The 12,915-nt window shown below is 33.0% G+C and overlaps 1 protein-coding gene across 7 annotated transcripts in view; it reads right to left on the bottom strand.

The window, feature by feature from the left end:
* Positions 1-239: 239 nt before the first annotated feature.
* WWP1 (WW domain containing E3 ubiquitin protein ligase 1) overlaps positions 240-12,915 on the bottom strand; it is a 135,411-nt gene continuing 122,735 nt past the window's right edge. For 3 of the 7 annotated variants that reach the window (XM_074199588.1, XM_074199590.1, XM_074199589.1), the window contains exons 23-26: positions 8,777-8,881; positions 4,285-4,381; positions 3,860-3,932; positions 248-2,149 (exon numbers count right to left, since the gene is read on the bottom strand). In XM_074199588.1, the coding sequence (XP_074055689.1) occupies positions 2,050-2,149; positions 3,860-3,932; positions 4,285-4,381; positions 8,777-8,881 (375 nt within the window). In that variant the 3' untranslated portion in view covers positions 248-2,049. Of the gene's footprint in view, positions 2,150-3,859; positions 3,933-4,284; positions 4,382-8,776; positions 8,882-12,915 lie in introns of all 7 variants that reach the window. The other 4 variants (XM_074199591.1, XM_074199592.1, XM_074199594.1 and 1 more) reach the window with 3 other exon arrangements.

Raw genomic sequence — 12,915 nt, 5'->3', positions numbered from 1 at the left:
AGTGGCTTGCCCAAGGCCACACAGCTAAGTAATTATTAAGTGTCTGAGACCGGATTTGAACCCAGGTACTCCTGACTCCAAGGTCAGTGCCTTATCCACTATGCCACCTAGCCGCCCCGAAATCCATGTTTTCTAACGTGATTTCAATGTGTTTTTGAAAAACAAAATTTTTCAGCATTTAAATAAGAATTATTCAGCCAAAATATCTTGCAGTTTTATATATAACTAGATATCCTTACAGACTTCTAAACTGAACATGTACATACTACTGCCAAATTTTTAGACTTGAAATCATATTATGTGGACATTCATGTCTGATATTTCCTTCCAGTTTACCACATTAACATCCTACTGTTTTGTTTTTTTTTAAGAAACACAGAACAATTGAATCAGCACCTATCACATAATCTTTCATACACTTAAAAGTCCTATAGTTGTGCAATTATCCTGGTATGACAGAGTCAAGAATATGGGAAAAGAGTCTATATAGACAATGGGATCACTGCTTTTATTTAACCTGTACAGAATAAATTTTGAATTTTGAATAAAAAGGCAAAACACAATCTAAGTTATTAATATGTAGAAAAATAAAATTTTGGCAAAGTAAAAACTGTCATATTGGGAAAATAAGTAGTATGCCAGTATTTTCTGTACTCACCTAGCAGTGAAATATGTTACAGATTTTAAGAAATCAGTTTCATGGGTGTATAAAATTTTGTATAAGTTAATTTAATGGAATTTACAATGTATATTGAAAGCATGATACAAATGGTCATTTTAATTTTCTTATATTAATAAGGAAGCACATAGCACTTAACATAATTCACATCAGATTTATAATTTGTTACACATTTTTGCAGTTCAGCAAATGCCCTCAATACTGGTAAAAAGAAGTCTAAAATGTTGTTCACTTTGGACAGAAAATAACTTTGTCTACATTAAAAAAAGGACAAGATTTTAATATATGCTTATTTAATTCAGGTATATAGAATTTTACATGAACATAAAAAGGGATGAAAATATTTCAAGAGTAATAGAAAATCATTAGTTTAATAGTTTAAGTGTTCAAAAGCTTATGTAACTGTTGATTGATTTGGATTTATGTAACCAAAACTTGGAACATAAAAAAGCAGTGAAAGTTCACATTTTCTTTCACATATTTGTAAATGTCAAATTACATCAGTTTACCATTAACCTAATTTGATGTATAATCAAAGATTAAAATGAAACAAAGCAAAAAACAAAAACCTTAGGAAAAGCAGAATTTCTTTTTAAAAAAGTGAAAATTACCTAGCATCCCAAGGTAATATGTAAACAAACCTTTATGTTGCTCATTGAGTTCTGTCCAGTTCCTATAATAAACTGTTAAGTGGCATCAGTTGTATAGCATTCACTTTATTGTATGTGATTTTTATGTAAAGGTTTCATTCATTATTTTTGCTACATCATTAAAGTAACAGAGAGGAGTTATCCAAAACTATATACTTATTTTTAAAACAAGTTGATAGAATTAGACATCTGTCTTCAGAAAAGCCAGCAGAATTTTTCTATGTACTCTAGGTAGGTATTAACCTAAGTCTTTAATACCAACCTAAACAGCCATGCAATTAAAAAACCTTGGGAGATATTGCATAAGATAGAACATGGAGCAGTTTATACATTTATATTTCTGGATAATATAGCCAAGGTAAAGCAAATCCAGGTCTTTTTCAATGGTTGCAATTATTTCATATACTTAGAGCTCTATAAAACTAGAGCCACTAGCATATAAGTATATGTACATATATATTTAAATAAAGTCTCTTGTCTGCTTCAAAATTTAAGGGTGGTTTGTGTTTTACTGGTCAGTCATCTCAAAGGGGCAATAAATAAAAGTAAAAAAAGGCTAAACTGTTTTGCATATCTTTGTGGAAGAATGTAGAACATTTACACTTTTAAAGTTCCAGAAAGGTCACTGTATGGACTGAACAGCTTATATACAACATCTGTGCAATTTTACTTGGCTGAATATTTTAATGCAAAAAACTCCTCTAGGACAAGAAGCCACAATTATTCTTGTCCAAATCCTTCTGTCTCTTCTATTGCAAAAAGCAGTTTCTCCTTTAGCTGTTCGTAGCTTTTATAAGGTGGTAGATCCAAACGATTAAAGCTGAATAAGAAGAGATAAGAAGATTGCAAAATAGTTATTTGCTTTAACCAAAAGCATTTTAAATAGAAATCATTTACTAGTATAATTAATACTATTGTAAATCCACTAAATTACCTAGATATCTAGAGACAGCAAAATGGTTCACTAACTAGAGCCCTGAACGCAGAGTGAGGAAGACCCAAATTAAAATATTTTAAAATCCTTGGCCAGTTGACTTGACCACTGTCTGCTTTAGCTTCCTCATGTGTAAAATAGGGATGATGATAGCACCTACCTCTCAGAACTTTTGTGAGGATCAGATAATTATTTGTAAACCTTAAAATACTATAAAACATTAGTTATTATTAATAATATCAATCTCTTAATCTTAATGTTCAGAGATTGATATAAATGTCGATACATCACAGAATTTCCATAGAAAATTGAAAATACAGTCAATACTTGCTTAATGTAAGAGCAACTTTAGGCAGCCCCACCTCCTCCACAGCTATACTGCCCATCTTATGGATTCTGTGTCTAGAACAAAGGATCTCTAGCCAGGGGATGCACTGGCTCCTCCCCTTTCACCCCCACCAAGAACCAAAGCTCAAGCTGTCATGATCTTACTGCCCACCCCATCAGGGAATCGAATTTGAGTAACATGAATTATATTTAGTGAGAACTATCTTTATAGTCACATAGGTTGGTTGAAGTTCATGCATATTAAAAGAAAATTATTTATCTGCACTCCAAAATTACATGAAAATTTGTTTGCCTATGTCTCTCAACATTCCAATTTCTTATGACATCTCTTATTCTGTACCTTGGTATATGTATATTTCTTCATTCATTCAAAGCATTCCACTTCTCTGTCTTCTCCCCTTCTCTACCCCCTATGCAAATTCTAAAATAACCTATACTTTCAAGATAGTCTTTATCTTGATATTTAACAAGTATTTCTTTACTTGAATACCAAGTCTCAAATGTTACTATTTCTTTTAAAAAAACAGACAATTTTTCAGGTTATAACAGTAGCTAAAGATAATGAAGTTTTGTTAGGAGGTATCACACAGTAACAAAAAAAAGTACTAGTCTGGGATTCAGAAAATATAGGGTCTACTGCCTATTTAATTCATTTTGTTTGGTCCTAACAATATTTCCCCTAATCTTACTTCCCTCCCCCCACAGAAGGCAACAGGCCAATCTTTACATTGTTTCCATGATATACATTGATCCAAATTGAATGTGATGAGAGAGAAATCATATCCTTAAGGAAGAAACATAAAGTAAAAGAGATAGCAAAATCAGACAATAAGATATCAGTTCCCCCCCCCCGCCCCCTAAATTAAAGGTACTAGTCCTTGGTATTTGTTCAAACTCCACAGTTCTTTCTCTGGATACAGATGGTATTCCCCATTGCAGACAGTCCCAAATTGTCCCTGATTGTTGCACTGATGAAATGAGTGAGTCCAACAAGGTTGATCATTACCCAAATGTTGCTGTCTAACAATATTTTTAAGAATTTAAACAGAATTGGACTACCTACTAAATAAACTCAAAAGTGGATATTCATAAACATTCATATAGTAGAATCTGATTATGAGATGTTTGGTATTAGTTCATGGCATACATAAATATGTATTTGCCATAATAGAGGAAATATACCTTAGAACTAAGAGATACTCAAAGATCCCTTCCATTAAAAAAAACATAAGAAATCATTAAACTCACCATGTATGACTTCGTGGTAACCAGGTTTCTTTGCCAACTTTTTCAATACAAAACTTCTGAGGACCATTACTCCCTGAATTAGGGAAACAAAATTTAAATGGTTTGTTAAGAATGTTTATCCTTATATTTATTTAGGCAAGCAGTTAAATTTCAGAATGACTGTAACAAAGCTGAGCAAAGAATTTTGCACAAATTATTACTCATTCAACTAGTTTTTTCACCCTTTTCTTACATCTACCTGAAGAAAATCTAAGTTTTACCTTTGGTCAATCACCTTAGTTAAGCTTCAAAGAAGATATTCAGTTAATCTGAGGTGTACTGCAAGCTAAAATGTTATTTCCAAAGAATGAGAAATCTAATGATTTCATTGGTCATTTATAATTATAAATGAACCTTAAAGAGAAACTGTAATGAATTATGCATACCCATGAGCTCGGCAAAGCCTCCTAAGGGTAGTCGGCAGGTTCCAGTGACAAACTGCATTAGACGCATTCTAACTTCATTGTCTGTCTCTTTCACAAACTGTGAAACGAAAGTTATTCACACTTAAAGCAACAAAAAACCAATAATAAATAGGTAACAGAAATGCTCAAAATACTACTATAAAACAATGAAGCAATTTGGAAAATCATATGGCTTAGAGATAGAAGCATGTAATAATGAATGGAAAAAGAATTTCACCTATTTTTTTTCAAATTATTTATATAGAATTGGAATTAATTGTTCTTTAAATGTTTGGAAGAATTCACTTGTAAATCCATCTAGCCTTGGAGTTTTTTTCTTGGGAAATTCATTGATGGCTTATTTAATTTCTTTTTCTAAAAATGAGTTTAGATATTTTATTTCCTTCAAGAAAATTATTGATAAAATATCTATCTTAAGGGTATGACAGATTATTATTATTTTTTAGGTTTTTTTGGCAAGGCAAATGGGGTTAAAGTGGTTTGCCCAAGGGCACATAGCTAGGTAATTACTAAGTCTGAGGCCAAATTTGAACTCAGGTTCTCCTGACTCCAGGGCCAGTTCCCTATCCATTGCACCACCTAGCCGACCCCAACAGATTTTTTTTTTTTAAAAAGACAAGATTCTTATGAAGATTTTAATGATGGAAATAGTTGTTTTTTTCCAACTCAGACAAATGATTTCTTCACATAATTATAATTCAAAGCATATTTCAATAAGATGGTTTCAATGTTAATAAATATCCAAGAATCTGATCCTTCTAAATGGTGAATATTCTTAGGTCTGTTCCCTATATAAGGGGGGGGGGGGGGGGATAAAGAAAAGAATCTGTATGTTTGAAAATTTTTTTTAGTGGTTCTCTTTGTGGTGTCAAAAAGCTGGAAACTGAGTGGATGCCCATCAATTGGGAAATGGCTAAACATTTGGTGGTACATATAATTGTGATGAAATTTACTATTGTATTATAAGAAACAATGAGCTTGATGATCTTAAAAAACCATGAACAGGCTTGCATGAAATAATAAAGAGTGAAATGAACAGAACCAAAAAAATATTTAATACAGCAACAGTTATTTTGATTATTAGAATTATTCAAATCAACTAAAAGAGGCTTATGAAAATGTTATCAACATCCAGAGAAAGAAATAGTAAATAGAAGTGTGTATCATAAAGTTTCACACATATATAAATGTCTGTGTCAAATGGTGGCCTTTTTTGGTGTGGGATGGGGAAGGGAGAAAAAAGTACTCAGCAGAGGACAAAAGAAAACTCAGAAGAAAGCACAGAAAAACAAGGTAATTTGTTTGGTTTTGTTTCATTTTTTAGGTTTTTGCAAGGCAAATGGGGTTAACTGGCTTGCCCAAGGCCACACAGCTAGGTAATTATTAAGTGTGTGAAGCCGAATTTGAACTCGGGCACTCCTGACTCCAGGGCCGGTGCTCTATCCACTGGGCCACCTAGCCGCACCAAAAGCAAGGTAGTTTTGAAAATGGTATGTAATATGAATTTTTAAAAAAAATTTCCCTAAAAAAGTGAACAGTGTGAAATGGAGTTTCATGATTTCATACTTAATCTTCTTTTTGTGTTATGATCCCAGAAATATGTATGTGCTTTTGTATTTAAGTTAAAAATAAATTTTAAAGAGAGATGAACAAACAGATGATGTGCTCATAGTAAACGATGAAATCAATTGTAGAGACTTGGTGAAGTCAGATAAGAGTCTGAAAAGACTATAAAAAATCATTGGGCCCAACTTCTTCATCTTACTGACTTATCCAGCAAAACATAGCTAGACTAGTAAGAGTTAGGAAAAACGAGTACCCTTGATATTCTTAATTCCAAATATAAGGATCTATCCATTTTTCAAAGCTTCCTTCCTTCCTTAAAGAATCACTTAAAAACTTCAAAATTTATCCTTTAAGTCTCTAGGATAAGAGACCAGAGTAATTCTGACAAGTTATTAAAATATCCATATCAGAAGCAATGATGAACATATATTTTCTGGCCTCAAACAATAGTTTTATAACGTAATATTATGTTTTATAATCACAATAGTGATTGCCCCTAAAAAAACAACAACAACAACAACAACAACAAAATATACTTTAATACTTTTAAGAATCTATGGTCTGGGGGAGGCTAGGTGGCGCAGTGGATAGAGCACCGGCCCTGGAGTCAGGAGTGCCCGAGTTCAAATTCGGCTTCACACACTTAATAATTACCTAGCTGTGTGGCCTTGGGCAAGCCACTTAACCCCATTTGCCTTGCAAAAACCTTTAAAAAAAAAATCTATGGTCTTACTGATGTGGTCCAGTGATACATATCATAAATCCCACCCACCCCAAATCCAGTCCATCCTATAGAAGGCTGGTCTATCTATATTCTTCCAAATATCTTCCACAAGGGACCATCTTATATATTAAGGACATTACTCTAGATCTCTTAACAATGCAGAGTAACAAAGAATTTCATAAGCTTTCCATCAGTTATACATCATTTTTTTTCTAGTTTAGTATCTCTCTAATGACATTTTTTTAAATCAATAGTTCTCTTGCAAAATTCTTTATAGGTAATGTGTTGCTACCTGTTGGTATATAACATGAGCCTCTGCATTACACTTTGGGTGACCCTTAAAAATTTTTAACTACAGGATCATCTTGTCCTCTTGTTAAACTCTTACTATCCATTTGCACAGTCCTGTCCATATTATGATTGTGTGAACTGGCATTCTTTACCCATTTATCTTTTGTTTATGGTTTGTTAGGGGCAGCTATGTGATGTGATGGATAGAGCACAGGGCCCAGAGTTAGGAAGATCTGATTTCAAATCTGGTCTCAGATATGTATTAACTAGTGACAATGGGCAAGTCACTTAACCCCACTTGCCTCAGTTCCTCAATTGTAAAATGGGGACACACCAGAGAAGGAAATGGTATGCCACTCCATTATCTTTGCCAACAAAACCCTATGGACAAGAACACAGGCCAGAATCAAATGAAAAACAACAATATGGTTAATGCAGCCAAAATCAATTTAATGCTCATGGGTCTCAATTAGAAGGTTCAGCAATGGTCCAGGGCTGGATCCAATGTCAAATGAAAAAAAAGTCTAATCTATGGGAGTATGTTTCTTTCATTTATATTCTATCATAGGCTTTCTTTATAATGGTAGAAAGCATATGTAGATATTTCTTTGTTTCATATTATTAATAGAATGATAAATCACCAAAAATATTTCTTTTGTAATTTTTAATCCATCAATATATAAATTAAGAGCAGTTGTAAAAGATAAGAGGGAAAGGAAGCCAGGGGAAAGTCAGCAGCAGAGTTGAGGGAAAGCATTCCAGGCATGGGAGTATCACAGTAAATAGCCAGAACTGAAAGATGGAGTGTCTTGTTTGTTGTAGAACAGTATTCTTTGTACCAGCTACAGAGAACAAGGTAGAAGAAGAACAGAAAGGTAGGAGGGAGCTGGGTTGCATTTTGCAAATTTTGCATTTGATCCCTTTTTTTTGCAAGGCAATGGAGTTCAGTGACTTGACCAAGGTCACACATCTAGGTAATTATTAAGTTTCTGGGGCTGGATTTTAACTCAGGTCCTCCTCACTACAGGGCTGGTGCACTACCCACTGCACCACCTAGCTACCCAGTACTACGAACACTTTTTTTTGGGGGGGGGTTGCATTTGATCCTAGAGAAGAAAGGGGTGCCATGGCTGAACCTAAATTTTAGGAAAATCACTTTAATAGCTGAATGGAGGATGGAATGAAGTGGAGATAGACTTGAGGCAGGCAGACCAACCAGCAGTTACTGCAGTTTGTCCTATGTATGAAAAGGGCCCAGATTAGAGTGGTAGCAGTTTTGGATTGGGGGGGTGGGGTGTTGGAGAGATGTTGCAGAGGTGAAATAAATAGGCTTTGGTAAGAGATTGGAGGACGACTCCTAAATTGTATGCCTGAAGATTATATGATTTTGGCTTACACATGGCATTCCTTGGAGGAATGCCTTTAAGACATGCTTTGCTCTATAGAATCATTTGTGTTTTTATAGTGAATAAACACTGCCTTCAATAATTGTGTGAATGAAGTGAAATTTAGTAGAAGTTTGGAACTTCAACCTAATTTTTGGATCCATTACATAATACTGAGTAAATGTAAGCAAATTAGCAGAATGTGAACACTCTGAGGGAAGAAATTATTTAATTTTTTTTCTGTATCCTCAGTACTTTGCATATAATGAAGGCTTATCTTATGTTTTCTGAATTGCAGAGAAAGTTACCAAACCTCTTAGGCCTTGGTTTCCTCAATTGCATTATGAGAGATTTGGATTCTAATGTTCCTTTTGACTCTAGTTCCTCTAATTTGAAAGTACTTGCCAATTAAAAAAAAAAAGCAAATACCTAAGCTATCATTTCTTTTGCACAGAATATATTTTCACACCTTAATTTAAGAACATACCTGCCAGAACCAAATGATCTGTTTGCTATTTCTTGTGTAATGTCGATATACAGTATTTCTCTGCCAGTCTGCTAAATCGACTTCTTGCATACCACACAACATCACCTAAGAATCAAGCAAAAGGATTGAGTTACATGACCATAAGAAGAGGGTTTGATATATGAACAAAAACACTTGTAAAAATTCTGAGTAAGATTCTATGAATTCTAGTGTTTGAGGTAGGGGTGGAAGATAAGATCACAGTATATACTATATGATGTGTGATGTTTAAGAAGTAGGCATTTTTCAGTCTGTTTCTCACTGACAAATAATATTAACATTTTAGAAGATTATAAAAACTGAAGAAAAAGGGGAAGAATACATATTTCCCCTAAGGAAAGCACAAAAATTCAGCACTAAAAATAGAAACATTTGATATTCTTAAAATAATTTAAAACTCTTAAAATGACAATAATATTTTTGATAGACTAAATATATGGAGAAAAAATAAAATATAAAAAATAACTGGAATTGGAGTCAAAAGATCTGAATCTTAGGTTTTACATCAGTTTCCTCATCTATAAATTAAGATAATCCTAGGTGGTTAGGTTATTAGAAAATTAATTTGTAAGTTCTAAAGCTCCATATAAATGTAATATTAAATAAGATTTTAAAAAAGAAATAAGTTTTTAAAGTGCTTTAAGGTCTGTATGAGATTTACACATAAAATCTCATCTAAATCCTTTAAAAACAATGATAGGTACTATAGGAATTACTGGATGAGGAAACAGACATTACTGGTTTAAATGACCCATGATCAGAAGGTTAATGCCAAAAAGCTAGATCTAAACATAGTACTTCTATCTCCATCCTCATTTATCTGGCATCATTAGTGAATAAGATGTTGCACATAAGTAAATATTCTAGATAATTGATTAATGATGAAAATAAAACAAGAAAATAGGTAGTTCTTTTAAAGCACCAATCTTTTTTCACTTTCACAATTTTGAGGAATTTTAAAAAATGTATTACATATTATCCTATATGCCTATTAAATGCATATCCTAGCCTATTAATGCATATCCTAGATACAAGGTATATAAAACAATTTAGTCATTTGATGATTCAGAGTAACAGGCATTACTAAACTGTGTCACAAAACATTGGATAAGATTTACCCTTTGCCTCTTACCAAGATTTTTGAACATGGATAATCATGTAAGATCAAAATATTCTCACCAGTAAACCAGGAATACTATTATCTGTTCTACAAATCTTTAAGGGTAATTATGAGGATTAAATGAGCTTATGTATGTGTAAGTGCTTTAATAACTCTGACACTTTTTACAAATCTAAGATATAATTCCTCTCTGGATAGCAGGCAGTTAATTATTAAATCTGCAGTCACCTATTTAAAAGATGTTATGGTATGGTAGAAAAAAGCAATTGATTTGAGATCCTAGGTTCTATGTTCTATGAACAAGGCAGAATTGTTGAAGCTCAAAGGATACATGAGATGCATAATTTTAGAATACCCTCCCCAGGTGTTCACATGACCTGTGGTAGAACATTCTGATTGGACATACTGTAACTTGACATAATGATCTTATTTTGGTCTTCAATAACAATGGATGAAAAGAATAAACCAATCACTTGTTAAAGGGTGATTTTAAAAAATTTTTTATTTGTTTAAAACAGTAGGGTTAGGTGACTTGCTCAAGGTCATATAGCTAGGTAATTAAGAGTCTGAAACTGCATTCAAACTCAAGTCTTACTGACTCCACTGTACCACCTAGCTGCCCCCAAACAATCATTTTAAGAGTAATGGCAAAACACTTAAAACCCTAAAGTTACATGGAGTTAGAAATTATGCAAAAACAGGTACAGCAATATACTGTGTGGGTAGCTGTGAATTGGTCTAGGCATTCCAGAAAGCAATTTGGAAGAATGCTCCAAGTTTCTAAACTCTGGGAGTACTAATACTAAATAGGTCTATCCCCTAAAGAAAATAAAGACGCAAAGAACTCATAAAGGAAAACAATTATGGAAGCTTTTTTAGCTGCAATGAACTGGAAACAAAGAGGATGCTCATCAATTAGGGAACGGTTTAACAAATTGTTATATGAATAAAAGAAAATATTACATATAAAAATTTACCAAAAGGATGCTTCCAGGGTGGCTAGGTGGCACAGTGGATAGAGTGCTGGCCTTGGAGTCAGGAGTACCTGGATTCAAATCCGACCTAAAACACTTAATAATAATTACCTAGCTATGTGGCCTTGGGCAAGCCACTTAACCCAATTTGCCTTGCAAAACCAAAAAAAAAAAAGGGGGGGGTGCTTCCTTTCCTAGGCATCTTGAAAGACATACATGAACTATGCAAAGTAAAACAAGTAGAATCAGGGGAACAATTTATACAATGACAGCAATACAGCAAAGAGAAATAATTTTGAAAGACTCAGACTTCTCATTAATGTAGCGATCAACTATAATTCCAAAGAACAAGTGATGTAGCATGCTACCCATCACCTGACAGTGAAGATGGGCTCAGGATGAGATTATACATTTTAGAATATGGGTCAGTGAAGATTTTATTTTGCTTACTGTTCCAAGAATTTTTCTTTTTAATGGGAGAGGGAGAAAAAATAAAGCTTGCTAAAATTCAACAAAAAAAACTTTCTTAGTGTCCCATCTTTTTTGTTATTTCAAATATTCATTCTGAGGGCTAGAAAGCCGGACAACCAAGTATACAAACATATTTTTTAAAAATAAAGTTATTAAATTTGTACACGAAGCACTGAGGAATAAAATACTTGAAATGGTTTAGTGACAACTTGTGACAGCACTTAGTGGATCTTATTATTTTTAAATTTGAGGCTGTGCTTTATAACAGTGGTCTCAAAACTGGGAAAGACAAGATGATTAACTGGAAGTATAGGAAGGAAATATAACTTTTAATTATTTGTTAAAAACAAGAAAAGAATTAAACCTTCCAATTTTTGGGGGGGGACTATGTCTATTATTTTCATTATATTATACTCTTGGTTCTGATTATTTTTCACTGCATCAGTTCAAATACAATATTTGGTGACCGTGGCATTAAAAAATTTGCAGCAATTTGTACTTGACAACAAAATATTTTGCATATATATATATATATATAATATAAATACATACATATAACATATATTTTGGATCATTAAAGCACTGTTTTACTTCCCACGTGCAACCAAATTCATCCCTTTCTTTCCTTTATTCAATTCTGGTCCAACACATTGTTACTTATATTTTCTGTACCAAATATGTGTAGTGATATTTTCATTGAATTTTATCTAAAAAAAAAAAACCCTTTCCTATTTAATATATGAACTGACAAAGGCACATTAGATTTATTATATCTATTATATTAGTCAATGAAATAATCTGAGAAAAGATTGAGTTCCATAAAAAAAGGGTTGAAAGCCTTCCCTTCTGTTCATTTTTAATGTACTATAATAATAATAATAATATTGTTGATATTTCTCCCATTAAATTAAATTTTAAATTATATTCCTAGTTTTAATTAAACAGACCATCACAAAATGACAGGTGGGTTAAAAATATTCCTGCAGAGAAACCGCAGTTTGAAGATAAATTTACTTGTTCACATACAACTAAAAATATGTGAAAATGGTAAAGCTGACAATTCTGGTACAAGGACTTGGGCAGCCATTACTATGAGATAAAAACAAGAATGATAAAATCCAACCTGAGGAGACCAGACGAAAAATATATCAAACTTAACGATGAACCTTGCCCAAAGAGTCTATGTTTGTGTGTATTCATGTATACATTGTGCTTTGAAATAATAACAAAAGTCCTTATGATTCCCAAGAAAACTAAAATTCTAAAATTTTCTTCTTAAAAATTACATGAATGGGGCAGCTAGGTGGTGCAGTGGATAAAGCATCGGCCTTGGAGTCAGGAGTACTTGGGTTCAAATCTGGTCTCAGACACTTAATAATCACCTAGCTGTGTGGCCTTAAGCAAGCCACTTAACCCCATTTACCTTGCAAAAAAAAAAAAAACACCTAAAAAAAATTACATGAATTACTATGAAAACTCTCATCTGAAAACTTAGAAACCAAACTTTCTAACCTGTTTTAAAAGTCCAAATAAAA

Source organism: Macrotis lagotis, chromosome X (genome assembly GCF_037893015.1).
Source record: "Macrotis lagotis isolate mMagLag1 chromosome X, bilby.v1.9.chrom.fasta, whole genome shotgun sequence".
In the NCBI taxonomy this organism is placed as follows: Eukaryota; Metazoa; Chordata; class Mammalia; order Peramelemorphia; family Peramelidae; genus Macrotis; species Macrotis lagotis.
Note: the sequence above shows the minus strand (reverse complement) of the source record. Positions and strands in the feature narration are given on the sequence as shown.